The following is a 27212-nucleotide window of genomic DNA, read 5'->3' as shown; positions in this document are numbered from 1 at the left end:
TAATAAGATCAAATGGATTATGCGGATTAGTTCAACCGATTTACATGAAACGGGATGAAATGAGTTATGTCATGTTGATCAATTTCTAATTAATTATTAAATGGGTGGCACGACACGACATGACTCGTTATTTAAATTGGTGGTGTTAGGGTTTGAAGATCTAACACGTTTAGTTTAACAGGTCGGGTTAAAGTTAAGTTATATAGTCAAATATCTATGACTTGATACGACACGAATACGATTCGTAAACACAAATTGTCACCCCTAAGAAAGTAATAGATATACACCCCTTTTTACAAACTTTTATACAACTATATTTTAAATGAAATGCATTTTTGTAAAGTAATTTATAAAAATAACATCATTTTATATAAATACTTTCATTTTAAAATATGGTTGTATAAAGAATTGTAAAAAGAGTTGTGTATATATATATATATATATATATATATATATTAATATATCATTACTCTATTTTATATAAAAAGATTTAATGGCATAACATAATATGATAGCATGATAGTAATATATATTATTATTCTGTGAATACTTAATAATTATCATAATGTTTGGTTTCTTTCCGCAAGTGTTGGGCTATATTCTTTTTTTCTCTAGAATGTTTTACACTATATATTAATATTGGCTCGAGAACTAAGCTTAAGGTAATTATTAAGGTGAGTTACAAATTGCGTCATTTGGTTACGCAGTTCAGATGAGACGAGATGATATAAAATATTTTGTTAAAAGTTGAAAAAAATATTGTTATAATATAATTTTTATTTTAGAATTTGAAAAAGTTAAATTATTTATTATATTTTATATAAAAATTTATAAAATTATAATAATTATATAAGATAAAATGAAATAATTTGATTTTATATAACCAAGCCAGCGCTTAATACTGTGGCTGGGGAGAGTTCAAAAGAACCCAACCAACTGTAAAATGTATGTCTGAATTTGGGCTGGGAACTCGTACGTACGACCATGGTTTTCCACAACTTTTCCATATATCCAATCCTATCAATTTGCGTCAACATGAAATTGAAACAATAAGGCAGTAAGCTAAACTCAAACGTTGCTGTGTCATTGTATAATGTAAGTGGCCTTTAAGAAAATTAAGAGTAATGCTACTTAGATTTAGTTATCTCCAGTACTAGTCATATATACTGTTAGAGTATTTGGTGATCAGTTGAGAGAATCAAGGAAATCAACCGAAGAGCAGTTAAGAAAATCAAGAGAGAAGTAGAAGACATTGGATCAAATCAGAAGTGGTGCAGTAAACGATCAATCTCTAGATTTTCCTCATTCAGTTTTGATTCAAACAATAGAATAAAGTTAGTTGTAAAATATATTTTGTACTCCATAATTTTCTCTAGTTTGTTATATGTTATCTGCTATAAATACAACGGAATGAAATACAAATGGCAAGGAATCCAATCAACTCAAATTCTCTCGTCTTTGTTTTACTACTTCTGTTTATAACTCTTACATGGTATCAATTGGTACAAAGGCACACGCCTGATCCTGAAATAGCTTCCGCATTCAACACAATGGCTTCCAAGTCAAATGACAATACCCCACTTCCTCAACCCAATATCCAAGCCAATGCTCAACCTGTGTCCCAAAAATTGGTCGGTCCCAATTATTTGCCATGGAGTGTCCAATTTATGGTCTATCTAAAGAGTCATGCTGATCTTGTGGATGGGGATGTTCCTCCTCCATCCAAAACTCTTTCAGATGGAACCACTAACCCAGCTTACACAATGTGGTTAAAAAAAGACACGTGTTCTAAGTTGGCTATTAGCTTCTATTACTGAGAAGCTGGTCTCTATTGTTTATAGAATGAAGACTTCCAAACAAGTTTGGGATGCACTTGACACTCGATTCTCATCTACTTCTCGGTCAAGGATTGCTCTTTTAAAAAGACAACTTCAGACCAATACTCAAGGCAATCGGTCTTGTAGTGACTTTATGGAGGAAGCAAAAAATCTTGTTGATCAACTTGTAGCTGCAGGGAAGGCTACAGATGATCAAGATCTGATTAGCTTTCTCTTGGGAGGACTTCGGCCAACATTTACTCCCTTCATCATTACGTTCAACTTTGCATGCTGCGACAAAGATCTTTCCTTCAATGACTTCCAAGCTATACTCCTTAGCTTTGAAACTCTCATTGAAGCACAACACAACTCGGCACCTGATCAACATTATGCATTTGCAGCAAACCAAAGAGGCAAAGCACCCTTCTTCCCAAAGAAGCCAAAATAGCAAAACACAACTCCAAAACCATTACTTCTGAACAAAGGCAATTAGGTTCCTCCTACAACTCGAACCAATCAGCAAGCATATGACATGCCAACTTGTCAAATTTGTGGTAAGAGAGGACATGTTGCCCTTGATTGCTATCATCGCTTTGACTTCTCTTTTCAAGGACGCTTGCCACCTGCTGATCTTGCTGTAATGGCTGTTGAAGCCAATAATTCCTATGACCAGATTGTCTGGTATGCAGATAGTGGCGCCAATGCTCATATCACTGCCAATGCAGCAAATTTAACAAACCAAGCTTCCTACGTGGGTGATGATACTGTCCAAGTTGGCAATGGCTCAGGTTTGGTTATTAAAAATACTGGAAGTACAACTCTCAAATTTGATCATAGTTTTTTCAAACTCAACTATATTCTTCACTGCCCCAAAGCCGCAACCAATTTTTTATCAATCAATCAGTTATGCTTAGACAATGATTGTTATTTTGTTCTAATTGGAACTGATTTTTGTGTGAAGGACAACAAGACAGATCGCATCTTGCTTCAAGGACTAGTTGAAAACGGAATTTATCCTTTTGCTGGCCACAAGAGCTCCTCAAATAAAATGCGTTGTTTCACTGTCAAGATAGGAATAAAAACATCTTTAGAACATTAGCATAATCACCTAGGGCACCCAGCCAAGTCCACCTTAGATTATTTGCACAATTATTTGCCTCTCTCCTTAAAAAAGTTAGATTTTTGTAACTTTTATCAATTAGGAAAAGCTACCAAATTGCCTTTTGTTGATTCTACCCCAGTCTCGAGTCTCTACCAAGCCTTTACAACTCGTTCATACCGATGTATGGGTATCTCCAATAACTTCAATTGATGGTTGTCGCTATTATGTTATTTTGTCGATGATTTTAGTAGGTTTACATGGATGTATCCCATGCATTTTAAGTCTGATGTCTTTATTGCTTTTCAGCAATATAAAGCTCTTAAGAAAAATTTGTTCTCTTATAAAATTCAACAACTACAATCTAACAATGGAGGAGAATATATTTCCAACGATTTCAAATCTTTTTTAACAAAACATGGGATATACCATAGATTAACCTACTCTTACACTTCACAACAAAATGGAATTGCCGAAAGAAAACATCGACACATTCAAGAAACTGGTTTAACATTATTATCTAAAGCACAACTACCAAATAAATATTGGACTGATGCCTTTCTTACAACGGTTTTCCTAAGAAATTGACTTCCCACAAAAGTCCTCAAAAATCTATCCCCTTACTTCATGTAAAAAAATGCCCTCCTATACTTCACTAAGAACTTTTGGATGTGCACGCTACCCATATCTAAGACCATATGAGAACAACAAGCTTTCCTTTATAAGTAAAAAATGTCTATTTCACTGGTATGCCACTCAACACAAGGGGTATAGATGCTTAGATTTGGACTCAGGAAAAATATATATTTCCAGGCATGTAGTGTTTGATGAGCACTCATTTCCAACAAGGAATAAAAGCTGCATTTCACCAGACCACGAAAGCATGATGTCGACAGGTTTTTTTCCAATCTCACATCCAATTCCACTCAATGAAATCCCAAGCTCAAACACCTTCAATACTGCTTATGAAAACAATACTGTACTCGAATTTTTGTTCAATGAAATCCCAAGCTCAAACACCTCCAATACTGCTTGTGAAAACAATGCAATACTAGAAATTCAAACTGAAACCATCTTGCCCAATAATGAGTCCTCAACATTGATAATGTCTGAGGACACAGTCGACTTACATATAGAATCACTCTCTTTGCATGAGCAGGCCAATCCCAAGCCTCAACCAGCACAAACAACTCCTCAAGACCCACTAAAAAATATTATCATCACTCGGTCCAAAAAAGGAAATTCGAAACCAAAAGAATTTCCTTGGTTTAAAATGTTTTATTATACTCGTCATCCTTTTCTTTGTTTAACCAGTATTTAAACTGCATTTGAGTCAACTTGCTATACATAAGCAATAACAAAACCCGAGTAGTGACAAGCTATGGGACGTGAATTTGATGCTTTGATGGAAAATGGGACATGGTCTCTCTGTCCAAGGCTACACGACAAACATATAGTAAGAAATAAATGGGTATTCAAAATTAAAAGACACCCATATGGTAGCATCGAACGCTACAAAGCAAGACTTGTGGCAAAGGGTTTTGATAAAAAAATATGGAATTGATTACTTTGATACCTTCTCTCCAGTAGTTAAACCGACTACAGTTAGATTAGTTTTATCTGTTACCGTTCAATTTAAATGGCCTATAAAACAATTGGATGTATCCAATGCATTCTTACATGGCATTCTTGATGAAGAGGTGTATATGGAACAACCTCAAGGCTTCATTGATGAGAGCAAACCAGATTTCGTATGTCGACTACATAAATCTCTTTATGGACTTAAACAAGCCCCGAAAGCTTGGTTTCGAAGGCTATCTTGACAATTGCTAGAACTTGGATTTGAGGAATCAAAAGTTGATTATTCGTTATGTATTTTTTGCTGGTCTACGTAGTGACATTATCATAACTAGATCAAGCAATTCGCCTAGTATATCTTTCATTGATAGCTTGAAGGAAAATTTCCATATTAGAGATATTGGACAGCTAAGTTATTTCCTTGGGGTTGAGGCAAAATGTAACAATGAAGGTCTTCATCTTCGGCAAGCAAAATATAAATCCAACCTTCAGGTATGATACTGTCTTCTAATCCTGGCACACTACTATCAGACTCGACGAATACAGGCGCGTAGTGGGAGCTCTACAATATTGCACCATTACACGTTCTAATATTTCATATTCAGTAAATCAATTATGCTAGTTTATGCATAACCCGAGAGACTCACATTGGATAGCGGCAAAAAGGGTGCTTCGATATTTAAAAGGAACAGTGGACTATGGACTTTTTTATTCACCTTCAACAATTAACATTCATGTTTACTATGACTCGGATTGGGCTGGTAACCCAGATGATAGAAGAAGCAAAAGTGGATTTAGTATGTTTTTGGGAAAAAATTTAATATCATAGTGTGCCAAGAAACAAGGAATTGTCTCGCGTTCAAGCACGAAAGCAGAATACCGAAGCATGGCTTTAGCTACAGCCGAAGCTTATTGGCTCCGAATGTTGACAAAGGAATTCAAATTATATCTTTCATCACCTCCAATTATTTGGTGTGACAACATAGGAGCATTGGCATTAGCTTCAAATCCTGTCTTTCATGCTAGGACAAAACATATGGAAATTTACTATCATTTCATTAGAGAAAAAGAGATTAACAAAGATATCTTGGTGAAGCATATATCTACAAAAGACCAAATAGTCGACATGTTTACAAAGGGCTAAACAACAACTCGATTCTAGTTTTTAAGGACCAAACTCATGATTCGCCAACTTCCCATGAGTTTGCAGGGGGTGTTAGAGTATTTGGTGATCAGTTGAGAGAATCAAGGAAATAGCCGAAGAGCTGTTAAGAGAATCAAGGGAGAAGTTGAAGACATCGGATCAAATCAGAAGTGGTGCAGTAAACGATCCATCTCCAGATTTTCCTCATTCAATTTTGATTCAGACAATAGAATAAAGTTAGCTGTAAAATATATTTTGTACTCTTTAATTTTCTCTAGTTTGTTTTATGTAATCTGCTATAAATACAACGAAATGAAATACAAACGGCAAGGAATCCAATCAGCTCAAACTCTCTCATCTCTATTTTACTTCCTCTGTTTATAACTCTTACATATACTACTACATGATGTTATATATTTTAAATAGTTTTATATGTCTACTATTTAAATAGACACCATTTTAAATGTATATATTAATCAACGTAATTTTAAATGACAAAATCTAAAATAAAAAATAACATTTCTCAAAATAAAATGCGTAGAGAAGTATGGTTGCTTGTCAATTTCATTGGTTTATACTTTATGGTTCATGTCCACTTTTGTTTCATTGGATTCCCTAAATTAGTTCTTTTCCGAACTTCAAAACCCTGAGTTAATGGATTCCCTGAATTAAATGCTTAAGCTTTTGAGAATAAGTGAGTTTAATCATTTAATTATGTTGTAATACTCTTGTCACATGTGGTTCAAATTTATTCTCAATAAGTGAATCTAATATGTGAAATATTTATTTAAATGAGATAAATTGTGAAGTCAAGGTTAGAACTTAAAATCTAACTATGATACTATGTTAAACCACTACTAATTTCAAAAGAAAAATACTTACACAAAGTAAATCTACAAACTGATGTGATTTGATATAGTACGTCAGATTGTAAAGTTATTTTTATTATAAAATAGATCTAACAGATTTTATGAAGCCATATTAATTTATAGATTTATTTTGTGTAAGTTTTTTTGTCTGTAACAATTCTCGTTTCAAAAGCTTAATCTAAGGAAAAAGAAATTTAATGATTACTCTATTTTATTTAATGATTACTCTATTTTAAAAAATTAAAAAATATATATATAGAGTGTGGTGTGTGGGGATGATAAGTAGCAAAACTCATAATCAAATCTAATGTTCACACCATACACTGGGGCAGAGAACGAATCTCACTACAACATAATTACTTTTTAGTGATCGTTGAGAATTTGTGACAGTCCCCAAATTGTCACTAAAAAGTATTTTCTGTGATGGTTTGTGGAAATCGTCACTAAAGGCAGATGATTTTTTTTTACATTCGAACGGAGAGCAAATTTACGTTTGAACGTCACATATACATTCGAATACTGTGACTACCTACATGCGAACGTGAAATGGTTTGGTGCCAACATTTGAACGTTAGTAAGTAACGTTCGAATGTTAATTGTAAATTTAAATTAAATATGATTCTAATTTAAAAATGATGTGATTTTTATAATGCATAAGTTGTAAACAAGTCTAAAAAATTGTAATATATATTTATATACACAATTTGTAAAATATAATTATATATTTATATGTATAAATATATTTATATTTATACATATAAATATATATTTATATATTTATGTTAAAATTAAAAAACAATAGATATATTAAATAATATTGTTCCTTACATATATTAAAAGTAAAATAAAAAAATATGATAGAATTTCATAAACAACACTCACATGAATGTGTTGTTCACGAAATTCGTACTCCGTATCTCCTCAGTTAAGCTATCAACCTTCTCGTTGAAGATACCTACACGATGGGCTATCCCGATGATAGACTCCTCTACAGCCACGATCTGTCAATCGATATGTGCAGTCAACTGTGAGATCACCGTATCAACCCAAGTAGGCCGCGTATCTCCTGCAGATGTACTCGTTGGTTGTTGACTACTACTCCCCACTCTGAGCCCGGGCTGCGTCAGAAGAGCTAGATCTGCTATAGTGGTGGCTGATGTCGAGGGTACCCACTCGCATGTCCAATGCTATGTCGATGTGTGCTTATGTCGATGGGGCTCATCTGATCTGTGACCTGCTCCTCCAGCTGGAATGGCACTCTCTGAGCAAGTAATAGCAGGCTAATGATGACACCGTATAGGAGGTTGTCTATGGAGACGATGCTCGCCTCGTAACGAATCCTCTCAAAGATGCGCAGTGGCAAATCGATGGGATCTCCACATGCCACTCGTATAAAAAAATGTGCATGAGTCCGACTAAATGTGGTCTTATGTGCCACAAGATCCAAGTTTGTTGCAATAATAAGCTGCAACATACAGAAGAAAGGTAGCAGATGTATTTGATTGAATGAATTCTTCCTCTCGATCTGTGTGATGTCTCTCTCAGTGAGGATGTAGAAATTCTCATCTTGGTCATCATCCCCAGTCTCACGGTTAGTACCCTCAGCCTCTAACCAGTCTGTAATTCTGGCATCATCTACTGGATGTAGAAGTGCCTACATTTGCATCGAGTGTGTTGTGTGCAGATGTAGATGTAGATGTGCGAACAATAGCTGTGTCACCAGTCTGAGAGTCAGTTGTAGTTGATGTCTCAACTACTCTACGAATCCTAAGTAGCTCGGCGATCACATCCTGTGAAATCTCAAACGACATACCGCATACAGTCACGATATGAGAGGATGCATCCTGAGACATGGAGCACATCCCCATTTACAACTCCCAAACCATTAAGGGGTATAACTTCCCTCTCAATGTGCAGATATTTTTCCAGCCCCTACTGATGAAAACATCTCTGAGGTTCTTCGTCTACTCCCATCTAAGCTCATCAAACTTATTGATCAGGACCTCTCGCTCCACCATAACAAACTAATCCCGATCCGAGCAGTGTCTGAAGTGGCTCATTCCCTCCCCGTTTCTGGGTATGATGAGCCATATCTTGAAAATAGAAAAAGAAAAAAAATTATTAGTACTATTGATGCCTGTTTCGTATTAATTTTAAACTGTTCTGCATTAACGTTCGGACATTATATAACATATGTTTGAACGTTTTATCTAAATATGCACATTTATTAGATAAAAATTATATTAACGTTCAAACATACTATAATATACACGTTCAAATGTTAAGGCATAACAGATAACAATTTTGAAATGTGTTGCGTTCGAACGTTATGCTTTCCAGTTCAACTGTATGGTTTTTACGTTCAAACGTCAATAACTTACGTTCAAACGTATATTTTTTACTTCAAATGTATGTTTTTAGTTCGAACGTATGTTTTTTACGTTCAAACGTATGTTTTTAATTCGAACGTATGTTTTTTATGTTCAAACGTAAATTATTAACTTATGTAACATGAAAGGCAAAATGACGGATAAATTAAAAAGTTTTACATTTGAACGTACAACTTAAACGTTCAAACGTAAGTGCGTCTAAAACTAATATTTGAATGTAGAAAAGATACGTTCGAATGTGGAAGGGCTATGCAATTGTAATGTCATATGTTCGAACGTTCTGTCAAAACGTTCAAACATTTCAACACAGAATAGATGAGTCGACTCAACCATTATCGAAAATCCTGTACCACGGGTCTAAGTGGCCAAATGACATTATAGAAATGAAGTATACACTTCAAGAAACATTTCTACGGTGACCAGCTGGCCAATGACAACCTATGATGGTCGGAAAATGGAATTGAAAATTCGGCCACCTCTAACGTTCAGTTTACACAAAATCCTACTAAATCTTTTAAAAAAAACATGTAAGAGGACAAAAAAGGGATGCCTACCTTTTTTTGATGGTTGTGGCAGGGTTTGACTGCGAAGGCAACAGTTTGATGGCGGTGTGCAATGATGGAGAGATAATGGTTTAGTTCTGAGAATAACATTTCCCGTTTCGGTTTTGGGCTTAAATACACAAAACGTTCGAACGTCATTTTGAGTCATGTTCGAACGTTTGGCGATTTAATTTTCAAAAATATATATAATAGAATACAGTGTATTATATATATAATATTTTATATACTATATTATATTGTATATTATATATAGTTAATATATAATATAAAATATTATAATATATACTATATATATAGTATTATATATACACTATATATAATGCTATCTACAATATATAGTATATTGTTGTTGTTAGTATAGTAATACTATTAGTATATAACTTATAATATTAAACTAATACTATACTAATATATTATACTTTATAATGTTATAATATATAACATAATATATTAAGTATTATATATATTATAATCTAATATATTAATAACTATATATAATAATTCTAATTCATTAAAATGCCTAAATTATAATTTAAGGCTTGAATTAGAATATTTGATGAATAATATAAAAGATTTTAAGAGAAAACAACAATTAATGAGACAAAACTATATACATTCCAAAATGTCTAAATATCATATATATCAAAGTAGACAAGCGGCAATAGAGGAATGTGAAGCTGATTGTAACTTCCTAAAAAACGATTTTCTTTTCGTATAATATATCATAATGTCTAAATATCATATAAACTAATACTATGCACTAATACAATTAATTATGCCATTTTTGCCATTAGCAAATCCTAATTATCAGTTAGCTATCTAATATTAATATTAGTATTACCATATTAGTACATAATACTAATATATAATACTAATATACTAATATGTGGAGAGATATAGTAGTATAGTATTACTATATAGTATAGTAATAATATATAGTAATGCTATTAGTATATAACATATAATATTAAACTAATAATATACTAATATATTATATGGTATAATTTTATAATATATAACATTATCCTAATACTATTATTACTTATCCTAATATTATTATATATTTATTAGTACTATACACTAATACTATATATATAATGGAAAAACAATTCACAGTATAAGTAAGGGAGTGTATGCATTTATAACAAGACATACAATCATTCTAATAATCTTTTCGTAGACCATATTTTATTGAGTATAAGTTAGAATATTACTAACAACATTAACATATATTAGTATTGCATATGTAGGTTATACCCCTTATTTTACATGCTTTCATGCATATGGCTGGTTATACCGCCTATTATTAATATTATCATCATATAATATTATTAGTAGCTATTTATTATCTGGAATTTATGTCTTTGGTATCAGAGTCATATTAGATTATTTTGTTATATTATTGTTATATCACATATTATTGTTACAGGCCAGCCAACTAAAAGGCTGGTGCTGGTGGGATCATTAACTTTCAAATGTCAGATCTCATTCTCAAGATTAATCACCCTGGCATCCACCTCTCATAATCCTGAAAATAAACATTTTTCTCTAATATATTCACAAGTGATTGGAGATGATACCCAAATATACACTTGAGTAAAGAAGAATTTGAAATTCACAAAGAAAATCACAAACAAGATTATATGAAAACAAAAAAAGTAGTCACCAAAGGTTAGTAATTTTCTCAACTTTTCAAAAATAACAATTAAATTATGTTCAAGAGAAATATTATGAGTATCTAGAAAAAATATATATATGTAACTATTATATTAATAAATACTAGCTACTGAATAACGTCATAAAGTAATGTTCGAACGTACATTATTTATGTTCGAATGTTTCTGTTTCTCTTGCAAACGTGAATCGAGATATATGAGAGGAAATCGATTGACGTTCGAACGTTGCATTATAATACGTTCGAACACGAGAAGAAAAATGTGAGAAATTTTCCACTCGATTTCGGCCCCTCTGTGATAATCTAAAACGTTTGAACGTTAAAATTTAATCTTCGAACGTTAGTTAATGAAATTTACTGGTAATTTATAAATGTTCAAACATCAAATTTTCATACATTCAAACATGAAAATAAAAGTATAGGAAATCAATTTAACTTGCGAACATGAATCGAGATATATGAGAGGAAATCGATTGACATTCAAATGTTACATTATAATACATTCAAACACGAGAAGAAAAATGCAGAAAATTTCCTGCTCAATTTTGGCCCCTCTGTGATGATCTGAAACGTTCGGACATTAAAATTTAATGTTCAAGTGTTAGTCAATGAAATTTACTGGTAATTTATAAACGTTCGAAGGTGAAATTTTAGTATGTTCGAACATGAAAATAAAAGTGCAGAAAATTTCCCGCTAGATTTCAGGCTCTGTCATAGTAAGATACGTTAGAACGTATATATTTAAGTTCAAACGTCATCTGAAAATTAGACAGGATATTTTAACTTTCGAACGTACAACTTAAATGTTCGAACGTTATATCTAATGATTTAGATTTTGAATGAATACACACACGGGGGGAAGCAGACTCATTTATGTTGCTTCTCTTGTGCTCGCAAGTAACCGAGAGAGAGAGAAAGAGACGGTGAGAGATCAGGGTCGTGGGTTAGAGAGAGTTGAGTGAGAGAGGGTTAATATTTTGGAACTCTAGTTCCATTGATTTTGGTAAGGAAAAACTATTTTTATTTTGTATTTTTTTGAATTTTATGATATTTATCTTGTGTTTTTTTTTTTTTTTTTATGTATATGCTTCTAATAAGTTAGTGTTGTATTTTTTTGAAGGATTGGTTGTTTTGGCAAGTTGAAAGCTTTTGATTTATAAGAGAATATTGTGAGTGGTAGGTATATTTCTAAACTTTAGCAATATGTTTATACATTTTGTTGTGATTTTAGAAATACATTTATACATTTTGTTGTGATTTTATGCTTACTCTTGAAATATTGTGATTATTGTTTGTGAATAGTTTGTGAGTCTATGGTGTTGATTAATGATGATTTAATATGTTTAGAAATATTGTTGTGGGAATATTGTGAATATGTTGTGATATGAATTTGAAATATTGTGATTATTGTTTGTGAATTTTTATTGAATATGTTTATATGGCTAGAAATATATTGTGTTTAGATTGTGAATTTAAGTGAATTTTTTGATATAATATTTTTTGGTCTTTTTGAATTTGTGAGTTTAACAAGAAAATTATAAGTTTAGGAACTTAATTTAAGTAAAGATTAAAAACATTTAATATACATTTAATATGAGAATTAATATTTAATATTGAATAAGTATATATAATATATTCATACTAATTTAGTTAGAATATGATTATTATGCAAATTATAAGTATAGTATAAAACTTAATTTAAAAAAAAGTATATTACTTAACTATATATAAAGTATAATATACATATAATAACTATAATTAATAATTACTTATTAAATAAGGATCAAATAAATGCTTACATAAAAATTATAAGTAAATAATTTTTACTTATTGTCTATATAAGTAAATCACACACTCAATGAAGTATAACAATTAAAATTATAATTTATGAACGATAATAATTAAAATTATATAATAACCTTTAAAATTATATAATAACAATCAAAATTACATAGGTATCAATTAACAATGTCCTAAAATATATAATAACAATTAAAATTATAATTTAGGAATAATAATAGCAAATGATTGTCTAAATTTTAGTCTAATTATTTGACTATCATAATCTCTCCGACCTTGAGAGTTGTCAAGGCCGGAGAGTTTGTGACGGTTAAGTAATTAGACTAAAATTTAGACATTTCTTCAATATCATTCTCTCTCGTTATCTACTCATAATTGGAAACTTGTGAATATATTCTTCTATCTCTCTCTAGTTTAACAATATAACATGCAATACTATTTATTTGACATTGTTAATTCAAGTAAAGATTAAAAACATTTAACAACATGAAGATATTGTTTGTAGTGTTTTTTGATAGATATGGTGTGACATTGCATAATTAACCTTAGACCCGTTTGGAAATTAGTGTACATTTATGTGTCCACTAATTCCTGAATTATACAGTGTAGACAATTTGTGATTATATTATCTGTACTGCACATTATTGTTACTCCTACTCTCCATGTTTAATATGAACTTTCGGTGTCCTCCTCGACTAGTCTTTGGGTATATTGTTCATAGGGTCACAATCCCTCTATTTGAACATATCTACTTGGAGAACTATGGGGAGGTGCTGTCGAAATTTCTACTAACGTGGAAAGTATGAGAGTGATGAGATTTGTACAATATGGATAATATAATCTCAAATGGGATAGGACCAACTACCTTATCAAAAAAGCAATGAGAATTGGAGTATGATATGCATGTGAATTTTCTATATACGTGTTATTAATAGATATATGGTTTTAGAAATGGACAAAAGTTGGATGCGTCCAGGCAATAGACTTGGAAATGATTACATACTCTATGCACGTGGAGCAAGAACTTTCATTGATTTTGCATAGACCTTTGTTGATAGTTGTGGTTACATTAAGTGTCAATGTCAAGAGTGTAAAAATTTGTATGCGATTGGGTTGGATGAAGTTGAAAGTCATATATTTGTGAATGGTATGGATATGGGGTATACCCGATGGATACTGTATGGTGAGCTGTATGAACAATCAGCAAATGTATTGGTCGATCATCCAAATTATTTGCGGCACATGGATGATGATTATGAGTAGGATGAGATGGAGGAGATGTTGGGTGACATTGGAGCTGGGATGTTTATGGATGAGGTTGACAACAATGCCTCAAGTGGCTGAGGGACTGATTGTGAAAATTTTGTTGCAATGTGGGAAAATGAAATGCGCAACTTTATCCAGGCTATACGAAACATTCCAAAATATTGTTTATTGTGCGGTTACTTCACATTAAATCATTGTGTGGGATATCAATGAAAGTAATAAACATGGTATTCAACTTATTTAATGAGGTGTTTCCCGAAGAGTCTGCATTGCCGAAAAACTTTTATAAAGTGAAACAATTGAGAAAGAGATTAGGATTTGAGTACAAGTCCATACATGCATGCAAGAATGATTGTGTTTTGTTCTGGAATGAGAACGAGGAGAAACAAGCATGTCGTGTATATGGAGAGTCGAGGTGGAATGGTAAGAAAAACGTGTCGGTTAAGGTGTTGCGGTATTTTCTCTTGAGACCTAAGTTGTAAAGACTATATATGTGTAAGAAAACAGCTCACAATATAAGGTGGCACAAAGAGAAAAGAGTTAAGGATGACGCATATATGAGGCACCCAGCTAACTCACTTGCGTGGCAATTTTTCGATAATCAATACCTAGAGTTTGGGATAGAAGCTCAAAACGTGCGTTTGGGACTCACAACCGATGGATTCAGCCCTTTTGGGAATATGAGTACAAGTTATAGTACTTGACTCGTAGTGTTAATTTCGTACAATCTTCCACCATGGAGGTGCATGAAGGCGCCCAACTTTTTGTTAACTTTACTATCCCCAACCCGAGATCACCTGGAAATGACATTGACATATTCATGCAACTGTTGATTGAAGAGCTGAAAGACTTATGGGAAACAAATGTCAGAACTTACGATGCATCCATGTCGTCGTCTTTTCAGATGCATGTTGCGGTAATGTGAATGATAAATGACTTTTCGACATATGGGAATCTTTTCGGCTAGAGTACGAAAGGAAAGTTAGCATGCCCGACGTGTAATAAAGAAACTACTAGTGAGTGGTTAAAATATTCTCAGAAGTTGTGTTTCATGGGTCATCGACGTTATCTACCAACAAATCATGAATGGAGAAGAGAATGTGCTAAGTTTGATGGGAGAGTAGAAGATAGAATTGCACCAAATGAATTGTCTGGGGAAGAGATAGTGGAACAACTGGTAGATGTTATAGCGAACAATTTTGGCAAAGGTCGGGGAAAGAACAAGAGAAAACGAGGCGCAGCAGAATTGAATTGGACAAAGTGTAGTATTTTTTTTTTGACTTGTCGTATTGGTCATCCTGCATGTACATAGTTTGGATGTAATGTACATATAAAAGAATATCTGTGATAATATACTGGGTACATTGCTGAGCATTAACAAAAAGACGAAGGACAAGATCAAGACGATCAAAGATCTTGAGAGAATGGGAACTAAACATAATCTACATTTGCGGGTGGAAAGCAATAAGATGGTCATGTCGCATGCATGTTTTACGATGATGAGGGAGGAGATGATGGACTTCTGCAAACGGTTGCTAGGTGTGAAGTTACCAGATGGTTATGCTTCAAATATTGGTAAATGCGTGAGTCCTAATGACTAGAAAATTAGTGGATTGAAAAGTCATGACTGTCACGTATTTTTGCAGAAGTTATTACATGTGGGAATTTGTGGGAAGCTGACATATAATGTACATGTCACCATATCCAAACTCTATATGTTTTTTAAGGATTTGTGCGCTCGGGTAATAAATCGAGATATGTTGCAAAAACTGGAAAAAGACATTGCTACTATACTATGTAAATTTGAGCAGAGCTTTCCACCATCATTTTTTTATGTCATGGTCTATTTAGCAATACATTTACCTCGAGAGGTACTATTGGGTGGACCGGTGCAGTTCCGTTGGATGTATCCAGTTGAAAGATATTTGGGTCAACTGAAGCGCACTGTTAGGAATAAAACCAGAGCTAAGGGTTCAATAGCAGAGGCCTATATACACGATGAATGGTTAACATTTTGCTCTTTATATCTTCGTGGTGTTGAGACACGATTTAATCGTCAAGAGTGAAATGCTAATCTTGCTGCTCCGCCTCCTCGTGAGCTATCAGTGTTTTGCTAGAATGTACGACCCTTGAGTGCACAAACGGGTTACAATTTAATTGATGGAGAGTTGGGTAAAGTTTGGTGGTATGTGCTAAGTAATTGCTGAGAGATTGATGATTATCTCAGGTATGTCGTTGCATGATTCGAATAATTCTAGTTTTTTTTAAGTTTGACTACAACTGTTGTACTCAAAATATACTTCTTTTGCACTTATATACAATGAGCACATGAACAAACTTAGGATGGAAGGCGTAGAGAATATAGAGGCAAAACACGAGGAAGAATTTTCTGAATGGTTTGAAGAATGTGTATGAACTAAAATTATATATATGTTACATTTTGAAACTTTTAACTCTAGGTAACTTTTAATAAATATATACTATTTCAATTGTTAGATTTTGGAATAACGTGCTCGTGATCTCAGATTAATTTCTCCTGAATTCTATGCATTGGCTCGTGGTCCCTCAAATAGAGCAATTCGATACACTGCATGTGATAAATTGCATAATTTATTATATTTTATCACTTCTTAACTTTAAATTTTAGTCTAATTTTATTTATTTTTATTGATCTTTTATTTCATTGTCATTATTTAAATTTATTTCAGATTTGAAAAAGATGAAGACCCAATTTTACAAGTCTATTGTCTAGGGACTCATTGTCATTTAAATGGAGAGGAACGGCACGAACGGAGGACAGAAGATCATTTCCTTTTTATTTACGGAGCTGGACACATGCTGAGAGTTATTTTGGCTTTGACTTGGTCTTCATGGCATGTGTGGGATAGCTGGGCTTTTGAACGAATTGGCTGGGAATTAAAATTCAATTTGGTTTCGACGTAGGCGGAAGGAAAAGCTGGAAGATGCACGAAACAGATTGGCATGTGGGAGAAAAGACGTAACGCATGGAATGAATTTTGACTTTCTATAACACAAGAGAGAGCGGGTCTTGGGGCTTTTGAATTTGACTTTTCAAAAGTATGCACGATTCGAGGTTATAGATTTCATACTCTGAACCATGAACGTAATAGAAAGACTCAAAACTCTAGTGTATTGCTAGACGGGAGTCATAGAACAGATGATATTGACTATTATGGTGTCATATGTGATATTATCGGATTGAAATATCTGGGTGGGTCTGTAACATATGTCTTTAAATGTGATCGGTGGGATCTAGGAGGTGATCGAGTTTCGATGCATATGGATAATCAGTTTACGAGTGTCAATACTGCATCTAAATGGTATGAAGATGATCCATTAATATTAGCTTGTCAAGCTACCCAAGTCTATTACTTGATTGATCCAATGAAAAGCGTTGATGAAGATAGTGGAGAAATAACTTGGCAAGTCATATAAAAATTTGTCCCTCAAAATATATATGAAGCAGGAACGAGTGCAGATTATGAGAATTGTGGAGATGAAGATGACACTCCGATTGTAGAGGCATACCAGGAAGATGGAGAGGGTATTAACTTGTTTGTTGACCTCGGTGCACTCGAGTTGCTCCCCTTGTGTAGAGAGGATGTCACACCCGTCCGTATTAAATGATCATTCAATTCAAGTAAGTGCGGATGAAGAAGAAGAAGAATCAAAAGATGAAGACGAATCAGAATCTAGGCAGGAGATGGATAAGGAGGACGAAGAAGAGGTTAATGATGATGATGAAGATGTTATTGAGGAAGATTCTGAAATAAGCATGGGAAATACATCTGAAGATGAAGAATAAAAGTACTAAATATTTTATTCATATAGGTGACTATAAAATATTATACTTTTCATAATTTCTTCTAATTAATTTTCTTTACTATAATTAGTCATTTTCAAAGATGCTTTCAAAATGACAATGAAGAAATGTGTCTCCGTCAAATCCAAGTCCCGAACCCATTGAGGACTCTTCACCCAAGGAATCCGCTCTTGAAGATCAAGTTAATATACAAGAGAACAACAGTCAGTCGACAGTAAGGAAATATTGTGGTTGATAATTAATTGTATAATTCATACTTTTGTCTCAATAACTATATAACTATAATTATATTATTATCATATAGTTGATGCATCTGCACATCGCAGTTGTGGCTATACACGTGGCATATTTCTTGAGAAAAATAGAAGACACGGAAAACTCAAGATCACCATTCCTGATAATTGCACTGGAGGAGTGGATGATAATGTAGCAATGCTTTCTTCCTATATTGGCACAGTAGTTCGAGTTTATACTCCATTTTATGTGCACTTATGGCGAGATGTTCCGAATGAGATTAAGGAGCACATTCGAAGTCGTGTGCTAGTGAATTTACTTTGAGAGTACATTTTTTTACCAAGATTAGTATATCATATTTTTTACCTAATTCATTTATTAGGATGAATTAAACCTCGACTTTGGCCGTAGCGAGAATTTGAGAACCGTGAATGAATTGATGGCTATACTATTCCGACATCACAAGGGACAATGTAATGACCACTTCAAGAAGTTTGAGACGTTGGAAGAGGCTGTGCAGTCCCCTTTTCTGATAGGTGAAGTTAGATGATTGGACAAAGTGTTGTGATCTTTTCGCATTTCTAGATCATCAGGTATTTTACATTTATATCCTTTAATTATTTACATTCATATTCATTTTATATATTATATGTATTGTATATATATTACAATTAACATTCTTAATTAATTTTGTAGCACTTGAGTTCTACAAATGCATAGAATAGATCCGCTCTGACTGTCCACCATCATGCCGGTTCAAGGTCATTCCATCGTCTTGCTGAAAAAATGGTAATTAAAAAAATTATAGAATTCATTTATTTTTCTAATATTCTTTATTTAAGTACTAACATTATCTTTTTAAAATTGTTAATGTCGCTTGGTTAGAAACATGATAATCCTGAAAATTCCCTTATTCATGTCTATGTTGCTGCTTACACTAACGAGTGTAGTGAGTGAATGGATCCAGTCGCTGCAGATAATTATGTTAGCAGTGATAATTTTGTTAAATAAATTATGCAACATGTGAATAATTTTTTTTATTTCTATTTCTTTTAATACATTACTTATTAACAGTGTGCTTTCTTTCAAATTGCAGGAAAAACTGATGGAGATGCAGTCAGCTTCTGGGGAATCCTCTTCTAGTGACATAGACATATTCACGCAAGTGCTCTAGCCGCAGTCTAGTATGGCAAGAGGTTTGGAACGATCTTTCAAGCATTGATGTTCATTCTCCTCAACCTCATTGACTTCACAAATTAATAATCTTACCAAAGATTTAGAAGCTGCACGATGTGAGAATGAATATATGAGGTCGAGATAGTAAGAGTTAGAGTCTCTCTTAGAGCAACAGTCTCATTTAGAGACGCGTTTGCAGGACCAATGTGAATACACAAAATTATATAGTAATATTCGAATGTAGGCCTCAACATTCAAACGTACACACCCTCAAACGAACAAAACATTCAAATGATTAAACAATTCACGTTCGAACAAACCTCCGAACGTACCACTTGCATTCGAATGCTTCTTCGTTAACATTTGAAATAACGTCCCAACGATAAACCCGTTATGTTTGAACATTAGTCCATTAGCGTTCAAACAGAAATTCGAACGTTTATTGCAATTAACGTTCGGACGCATAAACGTTCGAACGTAAATATCATATGTTCGAACTTGAATCAACAAATGTCCACTTCTGTCATTTGAACGCCAATCGGTCGGGTTGCCGTTCGAATGTTCAATTGGACATCTGAACGTTACTTTCTATAATAGATCTCAACCGTCACAAAAAAGGAACGTTCGAACGCTATACCAAACGAAACACCTCCAACCGTCACTAAAAATATTTTTAGTGATGGTTCAACAGTAAACCATCACCAATTATTTTCTGTGACGCACATTAGGTGACGGTCGTGATAACGGTTTGAAACTGTCACCAAATATCTTTAGTGACGTTTTGGTAATTTTTAGTGACGGTTTTCTCTGTCACAAAAGACAAATTGTGTTGTACTATCTAGTGAATAGTGGGTATTAACAAATTTAACAGGCGAATTTTATTATATATAAGTAGGTGTCTGTTAACACAGACCCATTTTAATTTTAAAAAGTCTAAAATATCAGTAAGTTTTTAGTATAATTGATGCAGAAAGTTTTCACATCAATAATATGTTGGACGTTAAAAAAAGAGTGTTAAATGGATTTTTTCTAAACATGTTATCCGTTTTTTAAAAAGATATTCGTTTTAAAAAAAAATGTTATATATTACTCTATATTGAAATAAAAATAAAAACGAGAAAAACACACCCACGAGGGTGGCCACCGTCAACCACCGTGGGTCACCCGTTGGACAGTTGGTAGGGGCCGGCTACTTTACAGTGCCTGGATGCCCAATCCGAATATCAGCATATTTAGATGTAAATGTATATCTGAATTCAGATATCCGCATATATATTTACACCCCCGAACGAGGATATAAGTATATGACGCACCCAAGTTTATGCCCGAATGCAAATTCAGATGTCTTTGGAAATCCGAATATGGATGAACGGTGGTTGATCTCGCTCCAAAAGCAAAGGCGTGTTTCCATTCATTTACCGACGAGTGAAGGGGCGCGATTGATCCAAAATGTAGCAGATTCGCATTTGACCATAGTGTTGCCTTTTCCTCGGTTGCCATACGTACGAGATTATAATTCAAGGTGTCGTGTGCGAGGTGTATGTTGAGGAGATCGATGCTTCTAAATGATTCCTTCTCGAAGAATGTAGTACTTTTTTTTGTGGCGTTTTAGCTCTCAAGCACAATCAATGGATCTTATCATCTTACCCAGAGAGAATCGAAGTACGTACGTAGTACTTGATTCGCTTTTTCTTAATTTTATTCCATCTCTCGGGCTTACTTCGTATCGGTTCGGCCATCCATTTGATTTGATGTTGTCCAAATTGATACTCTCTAATCTCTGGATTTTGGGTTTGGCAACTCATGATTCCAAGCATCTTCATTTTTTTCAAGTTCTCTACACACAAAGAGATAAAAACACGTGAAAGAGAGGAGAGGATTTAGGACTGGTTTGAGTGCTTTTATATTTAATTTGTGCGGTTTGGCACGTTAGGTGTGTGGGGTAGAATATGTGAACCGGGGTAGAATATGTGAACCGGTTGACGAGAAGATTTACTCTTATTTTAAAATATCTCTGATACTTCTTTCCTGTCATTCCTGCATATCCCTATTACAGTCCTAATCCTTCATTAATTAGTCTTTTTACGGCAAATGTTTCACTTTGTATTTCGAGTTACCAAACTATTAATTTGCGTCTTATATATATATATATATATATCTAATTAAAGGAAAATGATAGGGATCCCGTTCATTTATCCCACTCCAATTCTATTTTTATTTTTTATTTTTATTAAGAAAATATTATTTAATAACATTGTAAATTTTTTTTCCTTTTTTAAAAATATTTAAAAGTTTTAAAAGAATAATGTAAAAAAAAACACTTTTAAATATTTTTTTCACATTATTTTTTAATACTTTTAAATATTTAAAAAAATAACAAAATTCACAATATTATTAAACAAAATTTTGATCTTAATCACTAAAAAAAAATCTAAAAAAAAAATGAGCGGGATGCTTGAACGGGATCCCGCAACGAAATCCCTAGCATTGCCCATAATTAAATTTTTTAGTTTTCAATTTGGACCTCAATTAAGGTCTGTCTATTAATATGGTCCATAAATTTCTCTCATGACATAATTTTATTAGTCAAATCTTAACAAGGTCACAAATTTAAAAATCAAGTAGTCTAGATCAATATACACTTTTGAAAATTTGTGAAGCAAAGTGAAAAAGAGAGAGATGGTTTGTGAATTAAGGGAAGAGTTCCCATTTTTGGTCTTGGCCTATACAAATCCGGCCCTTAATTTATAAGTTTCTCATGTGCATGTCATTAATATTTGTATAGCACTCACTCCTCAAACGTAGGAAAATGTCGAAACAAGAAACCATCATCTAAAGTTCTCCTTCATTCAACCTTAGCAAACATTAATTATTTTAAGCCACAATTAAATATAAAATACATTGCCGGTGGAATTAAACCTCCCTAATAACAGCAAATTAACTAAATCCCTCCTTATTAAAATTAACATTGCGAATTAATTCCACAACAGTTACTATAGCCTTCTCACATTGAAAAAAAAAAATGGGAGTTTTAAGAAAAGGTCATCAACTTTTACGCGTTTGTCTTGGCACTTAACGGAAAAACGAATCTGCACTAATTTTGAGTTTCTCTCTGGATTTTTATCCCAGCTCCATTCATGACATTTCTTTTCTTCAATAGAGAGTAATTGTGAAAAACATCCTATAAGCTATAAACAGATCAAAGAAGAAGAGAATTAGTTTGGTTGATCAATGGAGTCGGAGAACGTACAAAATCAAGAATCTCTCGTGGCTTTCCTAGAAACACAGCAACCACTTCTGGAAAATGCACCAGTTTTACCCCTCATAAACCCCAAAACTCCTGCACATAAGGCCATGAGAAAGACCTTCAAAATGTCAGCACATTTGGCCAATCTTCTCCCCACGGGAACAGTCCTCTCGTTCCAATTCATGTCACCAATATTCACACAACAAGGCCAGTGCCACACCATCACAAGCCAGGTCAGGACTCTATGCCTCCTTGGAGGCTGTTGCTTCTCGTGCTTTATCTTGTGCTTCACCGACAGTTTCAGGGATGCGAGAGGCAAAGTTCGATATGGTTTGGCAACATCTCAAGGCTTGTGGGTGATTGATGGGTTAGTGACACTCGGACCCGAGGAGGCTGAGAAGTACAGGCTAAGGTTTATTGATTTTTTCCATGCATTCTTGTCGATACTGGTTTTTGCAGCAGTGGCATTGTTTGATAAAAACATTGTTAACTGCTTCTATCCGGCACCGTCTGAGGAGTTTAAGGAACTTCTTGTCGCATTGCCTATTGGGATTGGCTTGGTTTGCAGTTTGTTGTTCATTGCATTCCCCAGCAAGCGTCATGGAATCGGATTCCCTCTCTCTCGCGAATAATTAATCTCTCTTCATCTTGCTTCTTTTTTATCTTTCCTTTCGGCTTTTACTTTTACAATGGCACATTTATGACAATTTCTTTATGTTCTTTTAAGGTTGGAATTCATATTTTTTTTCCTGCTACAATGCTACATATAGTTTCTGATTGGTTCAGGCGATTGCCTATGAAAGTACTGTTCTATGATTGATCTTTCATGTAATTACCTTTCTAGTACTAGATAGTCTTCGGCAAGTATGCACGTATCAAATTGGTTTAGTAAAAAAGAGAATTTTATATCCCTGAAACCCATTTTGCATTATACATCCGCACCCTTATCTACCTACTACAACATGCACTTACTTTCCATTAACATCGGACCTTTAAAATGAATGAAAATAATCAATGTGGTATTACTTTATGTAACATGACCTCATTCCCTCACGGTTAAGATCAACATCAAATCTCAAGAACAGGTGTGCTATTATTAATCTTGACTTTAAATTTATTTTCTTATTCTTAAAACCAGGTATAAAAAGATTCGTTATAATAAATGTTAATGCCTAAAAATAGCACAACAGACCAAAAAGAGAGAAAGAGTCATTCCTGGCCCGCTATGGTGATTCAGGCCTTGACCGGTGTGGTTTGGAGGCCTCGATGGTAGTCTGGTATGGTTGTACAGTGTTCGTGCATACACCCATGATAGTAAACAGGAAATAAATGCAGGAAAAATAAAAGAGACAGAAACACCGAGTTACGTGGTTCGGCATAATACCTACGTCCACAAGTTGAAAAAGATCTATTTTCTAGAGGAGATCCTGTCATTAGTGCACTGGTCGTGAGGTTGAAGAAGCTCTCCCAGGAAAGTTGAAGTTGAAATCGTCCAGTTCCCTCCCTTTTATCTTCTACCCTATGTTCCTTTATATCACATCCCCTCTCCTTTATGTCACATCTCCCCCTTTTCTCCTGACACTCTGTCCTTCCTCAGCCTTTTGTCCCCTCCTCCCTATCCTATTTCTTCCCTCCTAATGAGCACTCAACCTTGGACTGGGCTTAGAAAACCACTTTGGGCCTGTGATTTTTATTCCCTCGTATAAATAAAGTCATTTTGTATTAAAGTATTGAAATCATAAAAAAGGGTACGCGGAAACATTTATTAAAATTTTTCAAACTTTTTCACTATTAACATCATAACTTAAAAAACTATGTGCATGATCTAGGCTTTTGCCACGCCTCCTAGCTCAAGTCCCGTCCTGCAGCTCTACCTTCATAAATTTTTGACCTGGGGTGGTTTAAGAATATAAAACAAATTAAAATGAGTCAAAAACTCATTAAGAAACTCATCACAACTTAAACATAATAAACACAAGATTTTTCATAAAACATTTCATGCTAATAATTTAGAATCATGATTATTCATACATATACTTATGACATGCATGACTTGTCTTGAATTATCTGACTTATCTAACTGGTCAACACACTTAACTATGTGTGCAATGTTTTGCACTTGTCCTACATTCTGTGGCCACAAGGGAAATTGTTGATATGATCTAATAGTAATATACTATGGTGGACCATGCTTGAGCTCATGACTTGCACATCCACCCTGACTGCATTGGTACCATACATCTGAATGACCATTTGATTCATTTGATATTTATCTTATACTTGATTTTATAGAAGTTTACGTGTCTTATATAATGTGAGATGCGCAACATGCATAATATATACCTAACTATAAAATGTTGAATTAAATATGATCATGAATTATGATGAATGACATGCTTGCAATTATCATGACTTGCGTGGTACAAAAATATTGGCTTCCAAAGACTGACTTTAATAACAATATATTTAGCTAGCTAACATGTGCTACTTCTAATTTTATGATCAATCTACTTACCTCATAGAGCTAATCCAGTATTTTTGGCACATAATCGATCGCCCGAGAGACAGTGGGCCGTGGCTTTGACCATGAACTTCCGACGTGGGTGAGAGACAGTGGCAAGGGAGCTTACCTCGTGTGACATAGAGGAACAACGACAGTAGCTAGAGCGAAGTGGGAGGCTTTCTTTCTGACAAGTAAGAATGGCTTGGCTTGAGACAATGGTGGCAATGGTTGAATAGTGCCATGCTCATGGTGGTTGGGCAGCTTGTGGAAGAGCCTTACATGGTGGGAGTGTTTGCTCTGTTTTATTGTAGTGAGATAGGGGCGATTGTGCATGACTTGTTGGTTGTTCCTATAGTGGCAAGAGGGTTGTTTCTTGGCAGCTGTGGCTAGGTAGCGTAGGTCCAGGTGCATGCTTACGGTGGTTTGAGGATGAGGAGTGTTACAATGGTGGTGTCTTATAGTTTGGTTGCTAGACTTGGAGGAGCATGTAGCGGTTGCGTTCTTGTTAATGTAATGTTGATCTGATGCGATCCTTTCTAGTGGAGGTGTTGTGATGCCGTAGGGGAGCAGTTGTTGCCATGAGGAGCTTGTTGGTGGTTGCCGACTGAAGAGTTGCCATGGTAGTGGGCTATCCCACGATGCAGCGACTAAAACTAGGTAATAGTGTTGAAAAATGAAGAACAAAAATGGACGAAAATTGAATGGCAATTCGACAATATGGTGACACTCTCGTTAGGGTATTTTTTCCACAAGTTGGTAATGGACAAAGGGGAATTGAGTATCATCATTGTGCACCAATGACCCACAGGTCATGAGGCACTGGTTGGCAAGGGGAACAACCATTGGTAAGATAATGGTAAGTAAATGGCACAACTATTAATAAGTGACACTACCTTTTGACTTAATTAAAATATTGTGTCTCTTGACACTTCCTCAGCCATCACTCCTCATGAGAACCATCACCATGGAGAATGTGTCATTCCAAGGGATATAATCTTTGGTGATCACACCCCTTTGAATTACATCTCTCACTTGATCACACAAAACGATGATGATCCAGTTGAATATTTTACCTTGGTACCAATATAAGTTTTCTACAACTCAACTTTCAAAGCATGACAAACCTCTACGTGTGCATGCATTTATCATTACCTTACCTGACCGTATCCTCCACCATATGCGCTCCCACTGACCATATATAAAGGATGACTTCATTTCACTAAAAATTTAGTAAATAACATCAATTCTCCGTGATTGGATCAATATCCCTATCATAATTGATGACTACAGCCTAATACATAACACACGTATCGACCTGCGCTGAATATTCGTTAAGTACTTCCTCTAGAGGCTATCCCTGAGGTTTTCCCTAATCACCTTATCAGTGATTTTACAAATGATCAACCAATTACTTAGTTAATCAACTTTCACTAAAATTTTATTAAGTACTCACCCTAAGGCCATTCCTGAGATTTTCCTTAATTACTTTATAAGTGTCTTTATAAATCACCAAAAATTTTATTTGGGTATCACCATAACTCCATTTTTCTAGGTGTCCCAATAATTTCCTGAGTTATGTATGTCGATCATGATGTTACTTCACCTAGGTTTCTCTCAACCCCATTCTAGTCACATGTTCTCTGAATTTCTCCAAAGATAATCCTTTGGTCATTGGATCTACTACAATCTTGGTAGAGGAAATAAAATTAACATTAACCTAACATTTTTCTACTATAGCTAAAATATAGTGATAATGTATATCAATGTGTTTTCGCTTGGAACTCTGTGTTTCACTTTTTATCAATGACTTTTTATCAATGAGATGATAGACTGATTATTACAAAACACATTGATTAGTTCTATGGATGTACCCAAATTCAAACTTTCAATAAAGCGTTTCATCCACACCGCAATACTCATTGCAAAACTATAATCAATATATTCTACTTCCATAATACACTTAGAAACACAACCATGTTTCTTACTCAATCAAGAAACTGTTGTTTC

At 34.1% G+C, this 27212-nt stretch overlaps 1 protein-coding gene across 1 annotated transcript; it reads left to right on the top strand.

The window, feature by feature from the left end:
* Positions 1 to 22543: 22543 nt before the first annotated feature.
* On the top strand, positions 22544 to 23378 carry LOC121250627 (protein DMP7-like). The gene has a single exon (XM_041149801.1). The coding sequence runs from the start codon at positions 22687 to 22689 to the stop codon at positions 23332 to 23334; it is 648 nt and encodes a 215-aa protein (XP_041005735.1). The 5' UTR covers positions 22544 to 22686; the 3' UTR covers positions 23335 to 23378.
* Positions 23379 to 27212: the final 3834 nt, after the last annotated feature.

This window comes from Juglans microcarpa x Juglans regia, chromosome 2D (assembly GCF_004785595.1).
Source record: "Juglans microcarpa x Juglans regia isolate MS1-56 chromosome 2D, Jm3101_v1.0, whole genome shotgun sequence".
NCBI classification, from domain to species: domain Eukaryota; kingdom Viridiplantae; phylum Streptophyta; class Magnoliopsida; order Fagales; family Juglandaceae; genus Juglans; species Juglans microcarpa x Juglans regia.
The sequence above is the reverse complement of the archived record's forward strand: the minus strand, read 5'-3'. Positions and strand labels throughout refer to the sequence as shown.